Source organism: Chelonia mydas, chromosome 24 (assembly GCF_015237465.2).
Source record: "Chelonia mydas isolate rCheMyd1 chromosome 24, rCheMyd1.pri.v2, whole genome shotgun sequence".
NCBI lineage: Eukaryota > Metazoa > Chordata > Testudines > Cheloniidae > Chelonia > Chelonia mydas.
In genome coordinates, this window is record NC_051264.2 from 7,155,441 (window position 1) to 7,174,823 (window position 19,383).

At 43.4% G+C, this 19,383-nt stretch overlaps 1 protein-coding gene across 2 annotated transcripts in view; it reads left to right on the forward strand.

Moving 5' to 3' along the window:
* Positions 1-227: 227 nt before the first annotated feature.
* RPRD2 (regulation of nuclear pre-mRNA domain containing 2) overlaps positions 228-19,383 on the forward strand; it is a 48,404-nt gene continuing 29,248 nt past the window's right edge. The window contains exons 1-2 of one of the 2 annotated variants that reach the window (XM_037882995.2): positions 228-1,474; positions 16,848-16,977. In XM_037882995.2, the coding sequence (XP_037738923.1) occupies positions 1,273-1,474; positions 16,848-16,977 (332 nt within the window). In that variant the 5' untranslated portion in view covers positions 228-1,272. The remainder of the gene's footprint in view (positions 1,475-16,847; positions 16,978-19,383) is intronic. The other variant, XM_043535421.1, reaches the window with a different exon arrangement.

The following is a 19,383-nucleotide window of genomic DNA, read 5'->3' on the forward strand; positions in this document are numbered from 1 at the left end:
ATTTCCTCAGGCTTGCGCACAATCAATTGGGAGGGATGGGGTGTTTGCGCGGTCACGTTCGCGCATGCCCAGTATGCTCCGTGACGCTGACGAGAAGTTTGGCATATGCGCAACCACTGTGTGGCGCGTGCGTCGTGAACATCTTGCGCCTGGAGGGGCTCGGCGCGTGCGTAGTTGGCAGCGTCCCGAGAGGGGTTGGCGCATGCGTACTAGGTGGCTGTGGTTCTGAGGGTAACTTGAGAAACCTAGTACAAAATGGCGGCAGATGGGCGGCCTCCGAGCTGTGTTGGGGATGGAGAATAACCAGCCCCTGGCAGCCGCCTAACCGGTTAGCGGCTCAGCGAGCACAGGAGGGGCCCTTCAGGGGAAGGGGTCCGTTAAAATCCCCGCAGAGAGCGAGGGGGCGGGGTTGCGGCGCGTACCCCGGGAGGGAGCGTGAGTCGCGCGCTCCCGCGACCAGTGGCGGCCGCGCGACGCTCCCACCGTTTCGCGCGAGTGCGCGCCCGGCCCGTGGGTCTCGGGACTGGGAGGGGGCGCGTGCCCGTGAGAGAGGCCGGGCGGGGGGCTGTGGCAGAGCGACCCCTGGGTGCCACAGAGAGGAGGCGTGTAGCGGCCTGTCGCGCCTCCGGCCCCGGACAGGCCGGGCCCAGTTCAGCGTGAGGGGGTTTCACCTCTGTGCGTTGTGCCCGCTCGAGGGGGCGGGGATAGAGCCGCTCCATTTGCTGGGGGGGGGGGGGCGTGTTTGCTTTGCTCGCCGTTGCATTGCATGCGGTTGCGGGGTGGGTGCCGAGACCCTCGCGCGCGGCGTAGGGCGCGTTGCGCGCGTGGATTGCGTGCAGGCGAAGGGGGCTAGAGGCTAGGGTTGAACGTCGCGGCATGGAGGCGGCGTAGGGACCCCAGCGCCCAGGGCAGAGGCGCGTTGCTGCTCATTGCGGTGTGCACCCTGGGGCGATTGGGAAACCCCAGCACGCAGGGGCTGCACGGGTGCCCTGCTTCCAGTACCGCATTGCACGACCGGAGCCGGGCTGCGAAGCCCTAGCACAAGGCGCAGAAGGGGTGCATCGTTACATGCATCCTTCTTTGGAAGCGGCCCTGGTTAAATATAGCATACCCGTGCCGCGGCCAGCCCAGCCCATCTCCGCCCGGGCGCGCGCGCCGGAGGCACGCTCCCCCCCCGGGCGAGGGGGGAGGGGAGGACGGCTGAGCCGTGCACGCGCTCCCGGCCGCGGCGGAGGGTAGCGGCGCTGCTGCTTGTGCGACCAGGGGAGGAAGATGGCGGCCGGCGGCGGAGGCAGCAGCAAGGCCTCCTCGTCGTCGTCCTCCTCGGCGGGGGCCCTGGAGGCATCGCTGGACAGGAAGTTCCAGTCGGTCACCAACACCATGGAGTCCATCCAGGGCCTGTCGTCCTGGTGCCTGGAGAACAAGAGGCACCACAGCACCATCGTGTATCACTGGATGAAGTGGCTGAGGAGATGTGAGTGCGGGGGGGGGGGGGGTGGGAGCAGGACTCCGGGGCGGGGGGGGCACCGTGGCGGGAGGTGGAGATGGGGGGGGGGGGCTCTTGAGAAAAAGGAGCCGCGGCCTCATTATCTGCCCCTGGATGAGCGAAGAGGGCACCAGGAGGGAGATGTGGGGGGCGGGGCATCTAGGAAAGTAGGCACCACAACCCCATAATTTTTCATTGGAGGGAGGGAGAGAGAGAGAGAGACAAATGTAGTGACTCCCCATCCAACCATCGAAACAGGTTAGCCAGGCTCATGGTGGATTCTCTGTTGCTAGCCGTTTTTAAATCGAGATTGAGTGTTTTCCTAAAAAGCATGCTCTGAGAATTATTTTGGGGAAGTTCTCTGGTCTGTGTTATGCAGGAGGTCAAGACTCGAACTCTGAATTGGGAGAGTGAGGTTAGGATGGAGGCATTAGGGGCTGTGAGGGACTCTGGGGAAATAACCCCTTTCTTCCTTTCACTTGCCTTCCATGTCTAGTCCCTTCTCCCCATTTTCCAAACCCTGTTGATCCAGACATATCTCCTGATATGAATCTCTCCTCCTTCCCCTCCCCCCGCAGTTATTAAGATATCTTTGTTCCTGTGTCACTTACCCTGTGATTCTCACCCTACAGACTCATTAATCTGCATCTTGTTTATATTCCCTCACTATGCATCAGGTTCTCAGTGGCTTCTCCTAGTTATTTAAGCCACCCCCACTCCTACCCAGATGGTTCCTTTATTGTGTTTTAAATACTTTGGAGTCTATAAACAAAACTATCGGTCTGTGTATAGCTGGTACAATCAGAGATGTTTGCAAAATGCGTTGGTTTTCTTAGCTTGAAAAATGCCATTTCTTTCATTTATGGATTGATGATTTGTGGTGTTAATAAGAAATAATAGAAATGCATGGTACCTCTTCCATTGTACCTTTTTAAAATAGATCTGTTTCAGAATTTAAAAGATCTTGCGTATGAATTTGTAGTGATCATTTGGGAACCCAGTGATTTACTGTGAATTTCTAAATTGGTTGAGATCTTCGTTTATAGTTCAGGACAAGTCTGGGAAATCTGTTGCGTTGCTTAGAATTTTTGTATGTGTGGTATTTGATTCACAAGCGGAAATGTTCAGTTTGAAGTGGATGTGAGTGTATAACATTTACAGTAATAGACGTTCTAACACAACTTCACAAAAGTCCAAAAACTGTAATGGGAGGCAACAGAATGTTTGGGGTAGGGAGAGAGGGAGTGTATTGAGAGGATGAAGGGGAGGCAACTACCTTCTTGTACCACAGGTTTCAAACGTATATTTAATAATTGATAGCTAGTCTTCTTCCTGCTTTAGTAAACTTATTGAAGTTAAGGATCTCTGAGGCATAATTATCCAGAGAATAACTTCTAGGCAAGCCATTCTAATCTCTCAGTTTTATCATATGGCATTATCATTGCTGTGTATGTTCCTTACAATGTTAACCAGTAACTAAGGAGTCCTCTCCAGAGTCTCAGGTCTGTACTTATTTATACTTGCGTCTGAAAGATTTTAGTATGCAATTCCAAGAAAAAAATAAAGATGTAAATTAACCTCCCGGAACATCAGCTCTCATTTTTGGGGGCTAGCCGCAGGCTTCTTCCCCCACTCCCAAAATAGTAGTCTCTTTAGACGTGGATAGGAGGAAGAGTATTGGATATTAAAATCAAATCTAGAGAGCACTGGCTGTAGTTGTATTGTGGACTTGACAGTGGAGAGATTAATCTTTTTCACTAATCTAAACATGGTTTGATCATCTTTGCTGGAATTGCTCTTTCATATGTCCTTAAAACATTCAAATCTCGTACTGTCTCAGTATGAGGTAAAGCAAGTTTTGCAGGCGTAAGGAGGTAACATTAAAGTGGCATTATAACTTTTTATGTTATGCTTAAAGATGTTTGAAATAGTTCATTCTCCATTTTAAGGGTTGATTAGAAGTGAGCTGTAGCTCATGAAAGCTTATGCTCAAATAAATTGGTTAGTCTCTAAGGTGCCACAAGTACTCCTTTTCTTTTTTCCCTGTTTACTTTGATTGTATTTGAGGGCTCTCTACAGAAGGGAAACAGGATTGAGTCCTCATTCAGGAGCTATGTCCTTCACTTGCATCACTTATTCTAATCTGAGCAGGCTGAGGAATGCTGTGAATTAATTGGCAGAATAGATTGTAAATTGTTATGAATCTTGATACTTGTGAGGTACAGTTATTAGGGCTTGAATTGCAGGTATTTATCTAGATGCAGAGATTATGGCGAGTACCTATTACACACTGCTTCAGTTAGCATAACTTTTACATTTTAAAATTACACATCAATTCTTCCTAGCAGTCTGAAAGTCTCAAAAGCAAGACTTGCTTGTCATTTGGAATAAACTGAGATGTATCTTGCAACAAAGGTCAATGAAAATTAAGGTTTTGGAGCAGTCTGCAAGTAAAGGGGACATTTTGTGAGAGTGGGACATTTGCAACTCAGCTAGCATGAGGGTTCAAATATAAAATTAAACTATTTTCTTTGCCTTTTAATCAGCATAAAAAACACTTCATTATTGAAATTTTCAACAGTACAGTTGTCTGACTTACTAAAATGTTAAACAGTTTATTATTGTCAAAGGTTGTAATTAAACTTTATTTTCAGATATGTGAACTCAAATGTATATCATAGTGAGAAGTGAGTCTTCTAGGGCTGGGATTGCTGGGCAGAGCAAAATAGAGTAGTTCATAATTTTCTTTTGTTTTGGTAGTGTGACAAGTAGTTAAGTTGTCTTTTTTTAATGGTATCATATAAGAATCAAAATATTAACTCTTAAGAAACTGCTTTTGTCAAAACCTCTAATGACCTTTTCTTTTCTAAAGCTCAGAACCAGTACTCCATCCTCATCCTCAATCTGTCATCTGCCTTTGACACCATTGATCATGCTCTTCTTTATATCCTGTCCTGTCATGGCTTCCATGACCGTATCCTCTCCTGGTTCTGCTCTCTAATTGCTCCTTCAATGTGTCCTTTGTATCATCCTCTTCATCACCCGCACATTTCTGTGTAGTTTCCACAGATCTCTGTCCTTGAGCCCCTTCTTCCTCTATACCTTACCTCTGGGTAATCTCACCTGCAAAGAAAATTCAGCTACCATTTCTCTGCTAAGGACTCACAGATCTACCTCTCTACTCCAGACCTGTCTTCTGTCCAAACTAAAATCTCGGTCTTTCTGACATCTACTTGTGAATGTCTAGCCATCAGCTCCGTCTCAACATGGATAAAACAGAGCTCTTAATCCCCTCCCCATAAACCTCCCTGTTACCTCCAATCCCATTCACTGTGGACAACACCACCATCCTGCTTGTCATTCAGGCCTCTAACCTGGGAATCATCTTTGACTCAGATCACTCTCTAAATCCTCCCATTTAGGCTATATTTAATTTTCCACATAGGGCCTTTCTTGTTCATCCACTTCTAAAACTCTTGTCCAGGCTGTCCTCTCGCATCTTGATTACTGCAACATCCTTCTCTCCGTCCTCGACAAATACAGTTTTGCCCCACTCATATCTGTTCAGAATGTTGTCACAAAGATCATTTTCTTAGACCATGTCATCCCTCTCTTTGCATCCCTCCTCTGGCTCCCCCTTCTCTATCACATCAAACAAGCTGTTTACTTTCAATTTGAAGGAGCTTCATGGCCTATCCCTACCTATTATCTCTTAAGCTTAAGGTTAAGATTTTGTCACGGTTATTTTTAGTAAGCCATGGACAGGTCGCAGGCAATAAACAAAAATTAATGGTAGCCTGTGACCTGTCTGTGACTTGTACTAAAAATAACTGGGGGTGTGGGGGGAGGGAAGGAATGACAGCCGAAGCCCCACTGTGTGTGGACTGACAGCCTGAGCCGCACTACAGGGGCTGGGGTGCACAGCCACAGGAGGGCAGGGGGGCGCACATCTCCTGTCACTGGTAGCTGAAGCCGAAGAAGTCATGAAAATGCAGTAAAGTCACAGAATCTGTGACTTCCATGACCTCTGCGACTAAATCATATTCTTACTTATGCACCATCGAGACATTGATTTCCTGCCTTCCATCAGCCCAGGATGCATAGGGCCCTACCAAATTGGACATGAAAAACACGTCATGGACTGTGAAAACTGGCTGTTGTAGGGGAGACCAGATTTCACTGAGTTGAGCAGCTGGAGAACAGTGGCTGCTGGCTGGGAGCCCAGCTCTGAAGGCAGCACCACCACCAGCAACAGCATAGAAGTGAGGGTGGCATGCTATGGTATTGATGATTACCTGTTCTGTTCATTCCCTTTGAAGCACCTGGCACTGGTCACTGTCAGAAGACAGGATACTGGGCTAAATGGACCTTTGATCTGACCCAGTATGGCCATTCTTATGTTACTGCCACCCTTACTTCTGTGCTGCTGTTGGCGGTGGTACTGCCTTCAGAGCTGGGCACCAAGCCAGCAGCTGCCCACCAGCAGCAGCACAGAAGTAAGGGTGGTAGTATCACTACCACCCCCGCAATAGCTTTGCGACACACACCCCCTTGCACTTACCCCATTTTGGGTCAGGACCCCAACGGTTACAATACCGTTAAACTTCAGATTTAAGTATCTGAAACTGAAATGTATTATTTTTTAAATCTTATGACCATGAAATTGACCAAAATGGTCCATGAATTTGTAAGGCCCTAATGATGCAGTGATTTGTAAGGCCCTAGTGATGATCCATCACCCACTTGATACATTTTCAGATACCTTCATGCTTTCTTCCATGCTGCCCCTCATGCTTGAGAGGAACTCCCCATAAACACCACAAAACTAATTATTCTCCTTCAGATTCCACTTTAAAAACTCTCCTTTTCTATCATCCCTACAAAAACTTGACAATAGTTAGCTGGCTGTTGTACTGAGTCCACTGCCTATCATGCTGAGCCAATTTATGTCTCATTGTTTCCTCGTACTCTCTTACCTGTCTCTGCATCCACCTATTGTTTGTTGCCTCATACTTAGGGTATGTCTACACTTACCAAGGATTGATGCGGTGATCGATCCACTGGGGGTCGATTTAGCGGGTCTAGTGAAGACCCGCTAAATCGACCACAGAGCGCGCTCCCGTCGACTCCGATACTCCACCAGAATGAGAAGATTAAGGAAACTCTCCTGTCGACCCAATGCGGTGTGGACACCGCAGTAAGTTGACCTAAGCTACGTCGACTTCAGCTACGTTATTCACATAGCTGGAGTTGCATAACTTAGGTCGACTTAACCCCGTAGTGTAGACCTGCCCTTAGGTTGTGAGCAGTTTGGGGCATGGACTGTCCTTTTGTTCCATTTTTACAACACCTAGCACAAAGGAGTCCTAGTCCATGAATAGTAATGGTCCATGATAATACAAATAATAGCTGGTAATAATTAAGAAAATTTGATTTGCTTTTATTTTCTGCAGCTCTTAAATGTATTTTTACTCTAAAAGCCTGTAAAAATATCTAATAGCTGTTATTTTCGGAGAGCCTCTTGCAAAAGGTAGAATTAATAAGATAACAGAGTGGCTTTGTCTCAGAATTCTTAATAGAGTTTTTATAAGATTAAGATGAAGGTACAGTAGAATCCAGTTGTCCGACCCTCCTTTAACCAGTTCTCCTTATTAACCAAACAACCAGCGCACACAGGTCCAAAAGAGGGCGATCTCTCCTGTGCCCTCTAGATGGCATTGCAGCCTCGCACTTTCCCATTCTCTGGGTTATCCGAATTTTTGGTTATCCGATCTGGCCTGAGTCACAGATGCGGCTTCTAATTTTCCCAGGGGGGTGCTCAACCTCTGCTCAGTCCCAGGCACCACCTCCACTCTACCCCTTCCACCAAGGCCCCACTCCCTCCCTGGTCCACCCCCGCCCCACCTCTTTCTGCCTCCTACCCTGAGTGCGCCCTGTCCCCCTCTGCGCCCTCCCCCCCTAGTGCCTCCTGCATGCTGCGAAACAGCTGTTCCGTAGTGTTCAGGAGGCACTGGGAGGGAAAGGGAGGAGTTAATCGGCAGGGGCCACTGGCAGGTGGGAGTGGGGCGGGGGAGGGAGGGGAGCTGGCTGCCGGCCTGAGTCCCAGTTAGATTGAATAAATGGGGTTCTTCTTGTTAGAGCCCTGTCTGGGACAATTTTTTAATCCCACCTCACAATTCCCATTCGCTCCTGCATTTTTTTGTTGAATAGTTATCCTGCAATTAAGACAGCAAATCCTGTGGGACCTGCAGGATCCCAGTCCCACTGCAGGCCTCTACTGCTTGTATTTATATTGAACTGGTGTTTACATCTCTTAGTAGGGTGACACTGTTAAAGGAAGCATTGTACAAAAATTAAATTGATCAATGTTATAGGTGGTATTTCTGAAATGATACTTGCCTTATACAGTATTTTTTTATGGTTTACAAATTCATTAAATATATGAATAAGAGAATTAGAAATTTTTCTATGAATTAGAATATCATCTGTAGTGACATTAGCAGCACTTTAAAAAAGACCATTGATTTTCATGCTTCAGGTTGGAAACTGTGGTCAGGAAGAAATCTCCCCACTTACACCCACCATCATATAATCAGTCTTACACCCTTGGCTAGGTTCTCATCTAATGGTTTCTACCATTCTCTGGATACTGCTTGAAACAGAACATTTATTGATTTTTGTTTTGATATTTGAGTTATTTTCTTTAATTCCACAGTTTTCTTCCTCTGTTTATATCATATAGTATGTATGTGTTATAAAATCCTGGCAGATTTTTTTCCCTCTGCATTTCTCTACTTTAAGTCTCTTAACAGATAAGGAACTATCTAATTCTTATACAAAAGATGTGATGCTATTTGAATGGAACCATTCCTCTTTTAATGCAAAATTAGCGCTGACATTTTGGATATGTCAGCACATGATTGAATTACCTCTTCACCAGTTTTTTGTTCTAGTAGTAAAATCATAAGGACAATGACCACTTGCTTATGTGAAAACCGAAAGTTTCAATAAAATAGACAATATTTGCTTTATAGAAGTATAAGGTATTTAATGCTGTGAATCACTTTTTCTCCAAAACTTACTACTGTGAATCTATATTATAAAAGGTTTCAGAGTAGCAGCCATGTTAGTTTGTATTCGCAAAAAGAAAAGGAGTACTTGTGGCACCTTAGAGACTAACAAATTTATTTGAGCATAAGCTTTCGTGAGCTACAGCTCACTTCATGCATCCGATGAAGTGAGCTGTAGTTCACGAAAGCTTATGCTCAAATAAATTTGTTAGTTTCTAAGGTGCCACAAGTACTCCTTTTCTTTATATTATAAAAGACTTTCTGACAGGAGTATCTAATTTATTCAGTGTGCTTAGTATTTAGTCACAACTTAAATATAACTGCTTTTCAGGTCAGTAAACCATGCATTTATTAACTTGAGACATGTTAGTCCATCAAGCAATATAACATCACTTTAAAAAAAAAAAAAAAAAGTACAGGAGGTGCAATTGAAGAAGAATTTGAAAAACATTTGGGCATAGGCAGTGTGAGATCAATAATACAGTTTACTGTTTCATGAGAAGAACTGATGTCTCCTTTACAATTTGTTGAGACATCATGATCGAATAAAAGGTCTCTTCATTCATTGATGTATAATAAGAATTTATTCAGGTACCTCCCAGTATGTTAACTGTATGCATTCCCAGCTTACCAGTTGCATAACACAATGGTATGATTGAAATTTGCTTCTCTTTTTGCATATGACTGTTTCATAAAACCAGTGTGCAGTGTGTGTTCTTATTTTGATGTAGTTTTTAATCACTAAAACACTGCATATTAAGACTTGTGTATAACTAAAGATATAGCCTTATCAACTCTGATTTATTTGAACATACTTTTTGGTAGTTTCCTAAGAGATTGCAGAAGCAAAAGGACAATGTCTGTGGCTTCTGTAAGAGGAGCAGCATAGGGAAATTTACAAGATTATAATCCATTTCACTTCACTGACACAGCTCACAAATGGAGAGGAAAAGCATCAGAAAAACTATGTAGAACAGGATAGAGAAAGGGAGGGCAAAGAAGCGGCATTTGTGCAGACGCATCTTCTCCCCCAACACACACATCCACCCTTGTCTTTTCTCTCCCTCATCCTCAACAGCCAGAAATGACAGGAATGGGAAGAAGAGACTTTCTCCTGATTGTGTACTGAACATAGCACTCCCCCTGTCATCTGCTAGCCAAAGCTAATACAAAAGACTAGAGCTGAGTGGGCAATAGCAGCTTAGATCACTACTTTGGGACTTCTTGGACACAGCTTGAGTTGGGAGGTGTAATTTTTTTTATTTACTGGGCACTGGCCTGTTAGAGTCTAGTAAAATGTTCAGGTCTTGAAGTTAGCTCTCCAGTGGATGTCTTCCTAAATGACTATGTATAGTCAGTGTCTTGAAGCAGATGTGACTTAATGCTTCAGAAAACACATTAATAAGTAATCATTGCACACAATCCCGCACTTGATGCAAATTCTTTGCAACTAGTGATCTGACACACACACACACCCCCCTTTAAAATAGGTTCTTCACAGGTAGTGCCAACAGCGTTAAACTAGCTTTGACTAACTCGTCCCATAGCTTTTTTCATTTGATAATTTATGGCTAAGTGCTGAAAAGATGTTGTCATAACTTTATTTTTAATTTTTGCTTCTGAAGACAAAAGGTGTAGAGATGAAATTGTAGACTTGACCACTGTGAGAATTAATGGTTATTTTGGGATTTATAAGTGTGCCCATTGTATGGCATGGGCACATTCACAGAGTGGATTAAAAGCATCGGTGCAACTACTGCCTACAACAACTAATATAATAGGAATATGTCACTACCAGAACTGATGATAAAGAAAAAACTACCCCTTCCCTCTCCTCAAGGAGAAGTCCTGGCTTTGAGCTTTGGTAGACTGGTAAGGGGAAAAATTCCAGAGTCCAAGACCATCCTCCCTCAGGAAAACGCCTGCCTTTGGTCCTCCAAAATTCAAATCTAGTCACATAAGTTCCTCAGCTGTTGGTGTGTTGCAGCCTGGCCCAGTTCCTCCTTTGTGGATGGACATCAGTCTGTTCTGATTGGACTCAGTTGCTGGATACCATGAGCTTTTAAGCCTCCTGGCTCTGGGTGATAGCTGGTCACTGTTCCTAGCTCTGGATCTCTCAGGCACACTTCCAGGTGTAGTCCCCATGTCTGACACCCTTCTTGTGCAGTGGGACTCTACAATCTGGCCTCCTTAGACCCCAATCCCTCTTGGGCCCCCAGTTACTTGTATATGATCCTTTAGAGTTTCCCCTTACTGTGGGTGCTCTGATCTTCTAAATTAATCCCTTCAGCAACCGTGTGGCAGGCAAGCAAGGAATACAGGCTTAGCAAAGGAATTTTTTAGTCACAGGTACTTTAGTGTTAAACAGCACTGGAGAGGTGCAGATCTTTGGAAAATATCACAGTCCTGAATGTGCCCTCTTGTGTCTCATCTCACCCTCCTGCGAGTTCTGGGTTTGGTCAGTGTCCATAAGCTCAGGGGTTCTCAGACTTCATTGCACTGTGACCTCCTCCTGACAACAAAAATTACTACACGACCCCAGGAGAGGGGGCAGAGCCTGAGCCTGCCTGAATCAAACTGAAACCCCAGGGCTTCAGGCCACTGCCCGAGGCTGAAGCCGAAGCCCTTGGGCTTCAGCCCCGGCTAGCGGGGCTCAGGTTTCGGCCCCAGCAAGTCTAACACCAGCCCTGGCAACTCCATTAAAATGGGATCACGATCCACTATGGGGTCGTGACCCACAGTTTGAGAACTGCTGGGCTAGGGAGACTTTCCTGACTTCCCTCTCCTTTCCCTGGCCGTCTGGCATGAGGTCATGGATGGTCTGTCCTCACAGACCATTAGCCCTTAAATATAGTTTCTGACTCCTCTAGGGAATGTGCCCAGGCTCAAGAACTCCAGCCCCTTCCCCAGACTAGACTTCTATGTAGAGACTTGACTGTTTTTGTGGACAGGCTAGTAGTGGAGGGATGAGAGCTGTTGACCCTAGTTTGCTCTGTGCTTCTCTCACGTAGTAATTCAGCTAAATATCAAACCCCTACTACAAAATGGATGCACTAATCCAAAGTGGAGGTTGCAATACAGTGTCTCCCCTGAAAAAAAAACGGTGGTTACAACACATGATTGAGTTCATAATTTGACACAGACATACCCCAGTCTATCATACTGGGGCTCATAGAAAGAGACATAGTCTGCTAGTTAGTCAGGGCCCATGCCCTAATAGGATGTTAGAGATTATAGCTAACACTTTGCACACCTATAACTTACTCTTCTAAACCAAGGTTGGAAAGGAATTGTCCCTCAACTCAGATTGGCAGTGACCTTGGGTTTTTTCATCTTCCTGTGCATCATGGGGCACACATCATTCTTTAAGATCATCTGTCTATATCTCTATTAATCAACTCCTGCCATTGCAGGGTCCTCAGGCATTGGTTCACCTCAGTCCCTTTAGCTCTCAGCCTGTGGCACACAATAGCTTAGTCTCCTGAGGGCAGTTCTGTTTTGGTCTAATTCTAGGTCTTGGCTTGGTATGTGGGGGTGGTCGGGTGGTGGTCAGTGGCAAGTGATATTCAGGAAGTCTGGATGATCTGGTGGTCCCTTCTCACCTTACACTCTGATTCTAGTAGAGCAACTGTGATGTTGCCATGTGCTACAGCTTGCCAGTCATCAGACAGAGACTTGTGAAATTAATTGAATTTTTTTCTGGCTTTGTACAAACTGTCTTTAACCGGGGGAGGAGCTCATTTTGACAAATCATAAGACTTCTCACTATATTTTCCCTTCACTGACGCCATCATCTTGTCACCAAACACAGCATATCCCTTGATAGCCATAAGTAGATCCCCTCTCTAGATATTTCCATGCAGGCAAGCAGAGAGGTGATTGGTTCATTTGGCTACATCTCTTTTCCAGAGGTTCAGTGACATCCCACAAGTGTTTGCATTAAGCATCCTTAACTTCATTCCTTGGGAGAAATATAGGGTGTGGCCAATGGTGTTTCAATAAATGAGAGGCAGCAAATATATAAGAAACTTGGCCACTGAGTGTTTAAATTTGCAACATGTGCGTGATTGCATTTCTCAACTGGCTGCAACATATTCTCTCTAAAAAGAAAAGGAGTACTTGTGGCACCTTAGAGACTAACCAATTTATTTGAGCATAAGCTTTCGTGAGCTACAGCTCACTTCATCGGATGTCCGATGAAGTGAGCTGTAGCTCACGAAAGCTTATGCTCAAATTGGTTAGTCTCTAAGGTGCCACAAGTACTCCTTTTCTTTTTGCAAATACAGACTAACACGGCTGTTACTCTGAAATTTTCATTTAGGTGCTTGTTTGGGAAGGAGTGTAATCTAAAATGGAAAAGGCCAGTCTTTTGCCTGAATAAACGTGTCCTTGTGTGCGTGTTGGGGGCGGGGGGGGGGTGGGTTATGCCAGTATAGTGTTGACTGCTAAAACTTCCCCATGTAGACAAGGCTCTAGGCTCTATAGGGTATATCTACACTGCAGTTTAACAGCCACAGCTGAATCATGTCAGCTGACTTGGGCTGCGGGGTTGTAAAATTGAGGTGGAGATGTTCAGTCTCAGGGACCCTCCCCCCTCATGGCATACAAGAGCTCAGGCTCCAGCCTGAGCATCTACACAACAATTTTATAGTCCCGGAGCCCAAGCCAGCTGACATGGGCGAGTGGCAAGTATTTCTATTACAGTGTAGTCATATCCATAGAGGCCTGTTGCCTGGCCTAGATCATGTTATCCAACATGTTAAAGAGACACTGTAAGTGAATACCTCTCAGTTCACCATAGGTAGATTAGAGGTACAGTAGAACCTCCGAGTTATGAACATCCGAGTTACGAACTGATCAGTCAACCACACACCTCATTTGGAACCGGAAATACGCAATCAGGCAGCAGCAGAGACACACAAAAAAGCAAATACAGTACAATACCGTGTTAAACATAGTCTACTAAAAAATAAAGGGAAACAGTATTTTTCTTCTGCATAGTAAAGTTTCAAAGCTGTATTAAGTCAATGTTCAGTTGTAAACTTTTGAAAACAACAATGTTCAGAATTATGAACATTTCAGAGTGACGAACAGCCTCCATTGCCGAGGTATTTGTAATTCTGAGGTTCTGCTGTTACAAAATCAGAAAATAGATGACATGGCTCCAAGGGACTCTCTTTGGTCATCTGTTCAAGCAGGAGGTGTCCTGAGCTGCTTTCCATAAACTTTTGTTGTTGTTATTATTTGACTGTTTACATGGTATGGAATGAGAGCAATGCAGTAAACAGTGAGTTATATCTCATTGAACAATGCCATCAAATGAAAATCTATATATTTCTCCTAACACTCTTACTTTTGAAAGTTAAAATATTTAGCTACTGGGTCATGACTTGTTCAGGCCAGTTGCAGTGCAGCAAAATAAAATAAGCTGCATCTAGCACTTCTTGCATAGCCCAAAAAGAGTGACACAGCAGGGAACAACACAATAGCCAGAGGAGTGCGGGGCAGAAGAGATATTTCATGTATTAGGAGATTTATGTTAGTATTTTCTGTATTGCTAATAACCATAATATCTAAGTGTTGATGTGAGAAATCTAGGGCTCTTCTTTGGTTAAAGCACAATACAGGATAGGCCTCTTTGCATATGCTTTATAACTGAAGTTACAAAATTATGGGCAACATTTTTCCTTCTCATAGCTTTCCCCATTATGATGATAGAAATGTTTTAACTGAACACTATGTGAACCGTTCTGCCTCTGCTAAAGAAATGCATTGTAGAAATGTCATTATACAGCTCTTTTAATATGCCTCCTGAATTTAGTTCACGTTTGCAGTAGCAGTAATTTTGCTAAAATGGGTTTAGTGGAGTTATGGTTATATGAAAAGTCATGCTCAGAACAATAGTCTGAAAGAAGTTTACAACTGTGGAATTTAAAAAAACACAACATTCTGTTTGCATGTTAACAGAGTGCCGTTATATATGACAATGTATATGGTACCTTGTTGGAAAAGCATCAACAATATGAGGAAAGGTTTCTTGAGGCTGCTGTCGTGATGGTTCAGTGGCTTTTAATGGGGTATATGCCACTTCCCTCTGGAAAATGTTTGTTTTTCCTGCAGGAGAGGGTAGCACCTGTGCTACTGCTCTGATGAACGGTCCTTCCCTCAGTGGTGCTGGTAGGAGCATAGTGAAATTAGGGCAGACCTAGTTGGAACTGTATTGCTTGGCCGGACTGTAGGGAAAGAGCTTTATATAGGTACACCAAAGGCACAATCATTTTGCCTTTCATCAAGTTTTCATAAGTAGCAGAAGATTTACACCTGTTCTGTTTCAACACCGTGCTTTTCCCATGGCCCAACAGCAGCAGCAGGATCGAGGCCTGTGTATCACTGCAGTTCTGTTGCTGGGAAAGTGCTTCGCGCACAAGCAGCAATGCGTATATATTCTTTGGGGAAGAGGGAGGAAAGTGAGGAGGTAGTTAATGGACTAGGCACACAGAAGGAAAGCAGCAGAGGACTGGCCTGCTTGGCTCTTATCAGCTTGCTCTTTGTGAGGAGGAGCAGGGAAGCAGTACACTTTACTTCTTTGGTAAGGCTGAGCTTTTCTTTGCTAGGTTTCAGAGTAGCAGCTGTGTTAGTCTGTATCCGCAAAAAGAAAAGGAGTACTGTACTTGTGGCACCTTAGAGACTAACAAATTTATTTGAGCATAAGCTTTCTTGAGTTACAGCTCACTTCATTGTAACTACCCTGAGTTGAATGAAGGTACAGTATAAATAGTTTCCAGAGGGTGCCATATCCATCCCTCCACAACCAGAGAAGTGCTTTGTTGTGTGACTTTTGCAAAGGGAGTGAATGGGAAAGGAAGGTGGGGAGATTGTGGAAGCCTCCGGGAAAGAAAGAGGTTGAAACAGTGAGTGGGGTTAGGGCGGTAGGTGATGGTAAGTGTGGATCTCACACAATAACTCTGGCGTTAAATATGTGGTACGTTCTCACATTCTGTGGTGATGGGCTGCAGTATAAAGCTCAAAATTAGATTAGGTTATACTTCTCTATACTAATAATTGGTACTGTAGTGTGACAGCTTGAATCAATTCAAAAATTCCATTTTAAAATCCCATATCTGTTAAAGCCCTCTTCAAATATATACTGAAAACTGAAAAAATCCTTTAAAAATATTTTTATGACTTTTCACTGCTTTCTGTTGTTGGTTATAAGGATCTTTTCTTCAGGGGAGAACCTGCTATACAAGGGAAAGCAAGTAAACTGATTATACACGAAGCACTCTTAAGCACAAAGTGAGCAAATTGAAAAATGAGGAAAAACTAAATTTTGTTAACTATTTAAATAATTGTAGGTGGTGTTTGTAGCTATTTTGGGTGCAAAACTTTCAGATAAACAAGCTTTCCAAATCGACAATGCTCCTATTTAGTAACTGCTTCCCATATGCCAGTGTAATCCAATTACTCTTCAGGTTAAAATCTGTCAATTATTTGTTACTTTCTTTGGTAATATTGTTGTTCCAGTCACTGCACTCAGTGTGGCTATAGGCTAGCTGCCCAGCCAAAGAGACCCTATATGAGTGATTATTTTTTAGATATAGCAGGCTTCTTAATTACTTAATGAAATTTCTGTAAAATATTTTTCATAACAGGGCAGCCAAAAACACTGCAAACTACAGTGCTTCTTCAAAAACTGTAAAGGCTGCATACTATGCAGATTTTCTGGGCCAAACTGGCCTTTTCTCCATCTAAGATCACCATATAGTATTTATTTTGACCTTTTACCACTCTTTGATATCAGTAGTCTTTTGGTCATATGGTCCCATGAGCTGAGTAAAAATTACAAAAGTTAGAAGAAGTCAGTGACCCTTTGCTGTTTATTTAGGTTCTGTATATGGCCAACTTTAGACTAGAGACTTTGTACTTGTAGGGAGAATGCTTTCACTTAGTTGCACCTTTCATGCAAGGATTTTGAACCAGTTCCCAAAATGAAGTTTCACAACATACCTGAGCTAAATTAGTATTGTACCTAGTTTTCAGATGAAGAAATGGAGGCAGTGAAGTGATTGCCCAAAATCACACAGCAAATCTTTGTCAGAGCGATGCATAGAATTTGGGTATCCTAACTCCCAGTCCCCTGTTTTAAATCCTAGTCCTGTCTTGTTACCGTTGCACCATTAATAGAAATATTGCTGAAAAAAATCATCACACATTTATAACACTTCATCAGAAATGCTGATGGTACTCTTTGCTTTGCAGTAAAACTGAATTTTTTTTCATTTTGTCTTTAGCTGCTTTTCCTCATCGATTGAACCTATTTTACCTGGCCAATGATGTCATACAGAACTGTAAAAGAAAAAACGCAATTGTATTTCGGGATACATTTGCAGAAGTGCTTCCTGAAGCAGCTGCATTAGTTAAGTAAGTGATATGTTTTGTTTGTTTGTGGATTAATAGCTCAAAAATGTGAATTTACTTGTGTTTGCCCTAACAGATCAAGCTATATAGAAGTGTTAGAAATATTTCAAAGGTGTCTTCTTATTTACTCAATAAATTGTCCCATTTTTTAAGATTATTAATGCACACATCGGTGCATTCACATTTGCAAAAAACAGAATCTCTTGCATTAGAACATTGTTTTTATTGATTAAAAAAATCATCTGCTGGAGGGGACATAAACTCAGCTATGCCAATTGAGGATCTTGATGTGGGACGGGAATAGAAGGGAGTGTATATTTGGCTTTATGGAAGTTCTTAAACTGTATGAAACTTTTTTTAATGATATGAAGTGTCTGACTGGTGAAGTGAAACATGAAGAAATTATCTGTAAAGCACCTAATATTCTGTATGCACTATGTAAATAAGGTATAATTTGAGGGCTTTGATTTGTCTGTCAAGGTTACTTTTTTATGCTCCCTTCTCTGTTTCAAAGACCGTGCTTTCGAAAAAAAACTAAAAATGTTGTGAAGGAAGACTGAGAGGATTTGTTTTGCTAAAGTCATATTAATTACAACACTTTCTCTTATGTTGCCTTCTGTCTCCTTGATTTCTGTGCTTTCATCCTGCTCTTCACCTTATTTTCACATTTTTTATCTTAACCTATATATGCTGCTGTACTTAAAGTGTTCTTAAGGGTTTAAAAGTCTTTCATAGAAATGTAGGCCTGGAAGGGACCTCAAGAGGTCAATTTAGTCTACCCCCTCATGTTGAAACAGGATCATGGATACCTAGACCATCAGTGACAGATGTTTGCTTAATCTGTTCTGAAAAACCTCCAGTGCGGGCAATTCCAAAACTAGAACCCTGCAAGTCTGTGGTTATCCACTTTATATCCACGGACCATTTTTGCAGATTGGATGCGGATACAAATTTTGTATCCGTGCAGGGCTCTATCCATAACCTCCCTATTCCAGTATTTAACTATCCTTACAGTTGGAAAGATTTTTTCTAAATCTTCATTGCTGGAGATGAAGTGCTTGTCTTACCATCAATGGACATGGGGAACAGTTGATCACTATCCTCTTCATAATAGCTCTTAACATATTTGACAATTGTTATCACGTGGTGTGTGTCTCCCCCCTCCGGTCTTCTTTCCTCAAGACTAAGGGCTTGGCTACACTTGTGAGTTACAGCGCAATAAAGGAGCCCCAGGAACACTAGCTCACTCCCTGTCCACACTGGCAAGGCACGTAGAGCGCTCTGACTCCGCGGCTACAGCGCTGCTGATACTCCACCTCAGCGAGTGGAATAACGTTTGCTGCGCCCCCTGCTGGAGTGCTGCGGCGCCAGTGTGGACAAGGTGTTACATTACTGCACTCTGATCAGCCTCCGGAAACGTCCCATAATCCCCTTAAGTCAAGTGGCCAGCTTTCTCATTGTTTTGAACTCGCTGTAGGAATGCGGATATGCCGTTTGAAAGCTCCGTTTCTGACAGCCGGCTGCTTATCTGCTCCGAGACAAAGCAACCATTTAGTGTGGAATGCTGTGTGAGAGAGAGAGGCAGGCGGTGGGGAGTTGTTTTAACTTTTATTGGAGAGTTTCCATCTTGCTTTTAACTGCATCTTTTCATTAGTGTTTTATTTAATGGTACTCTATCTCTGTGAAGAAGCAAAGAAATGCAGTCCTCATTTTTACACATGTGGAAAGAAGTAAAGTGAGCTTAAGTGACTCGAATGCCAAGATCATACCAGATGTCTGTTGTAGAGGCAAGAATAAAACTTGACCTCTGTACCTTAACCACAAGACTATCTTTTCTCCAGAGTGCCTTTCAGTTATGTTACAAACTCAAATGCTACGGTTTAAAAAATATGACAGAGCTTTTGCGGATATATTTGTGGTGCATTCACTTTGGGGAATGTGTTTTTTAATCCACTTTTTTAATATTATAGCAGAGCAATAGCTTTCTACTTAGACGGACTATCCTAAATGTTCTAAAAGCCATATGCTGACTTGAATTATCTTGAAATTTGTTCTGCCTCAGGAGTGTGTGTGTTAGTGATTCAAATTTGAGGTAATTCAAGCAAGGGGTTTCCAAGATTACCCCCCCCTCCCAAAATAGCATTTTACAAAATCATCTCGTTCAAACATTTTTTTTGTGTGCGCGCACACCTTTGGTGCACGCTATGGCTCTAATCTCGAAACTGATCTCAGTTGCTCAGGATTTATATCAGCTTGTGCATGGCTCCCACTATCCCTTAGAAATATTGAAACAGTTATTCAGGGTTAAGTTAGATACCCCAGGTCAGCACATGCCTAAAAGAGTGAAATGAGTATGTTTAGCAAGATTAGGGGACTGTTGAAGAAAAAGGGTTTCCAGGTAGTCTGTTG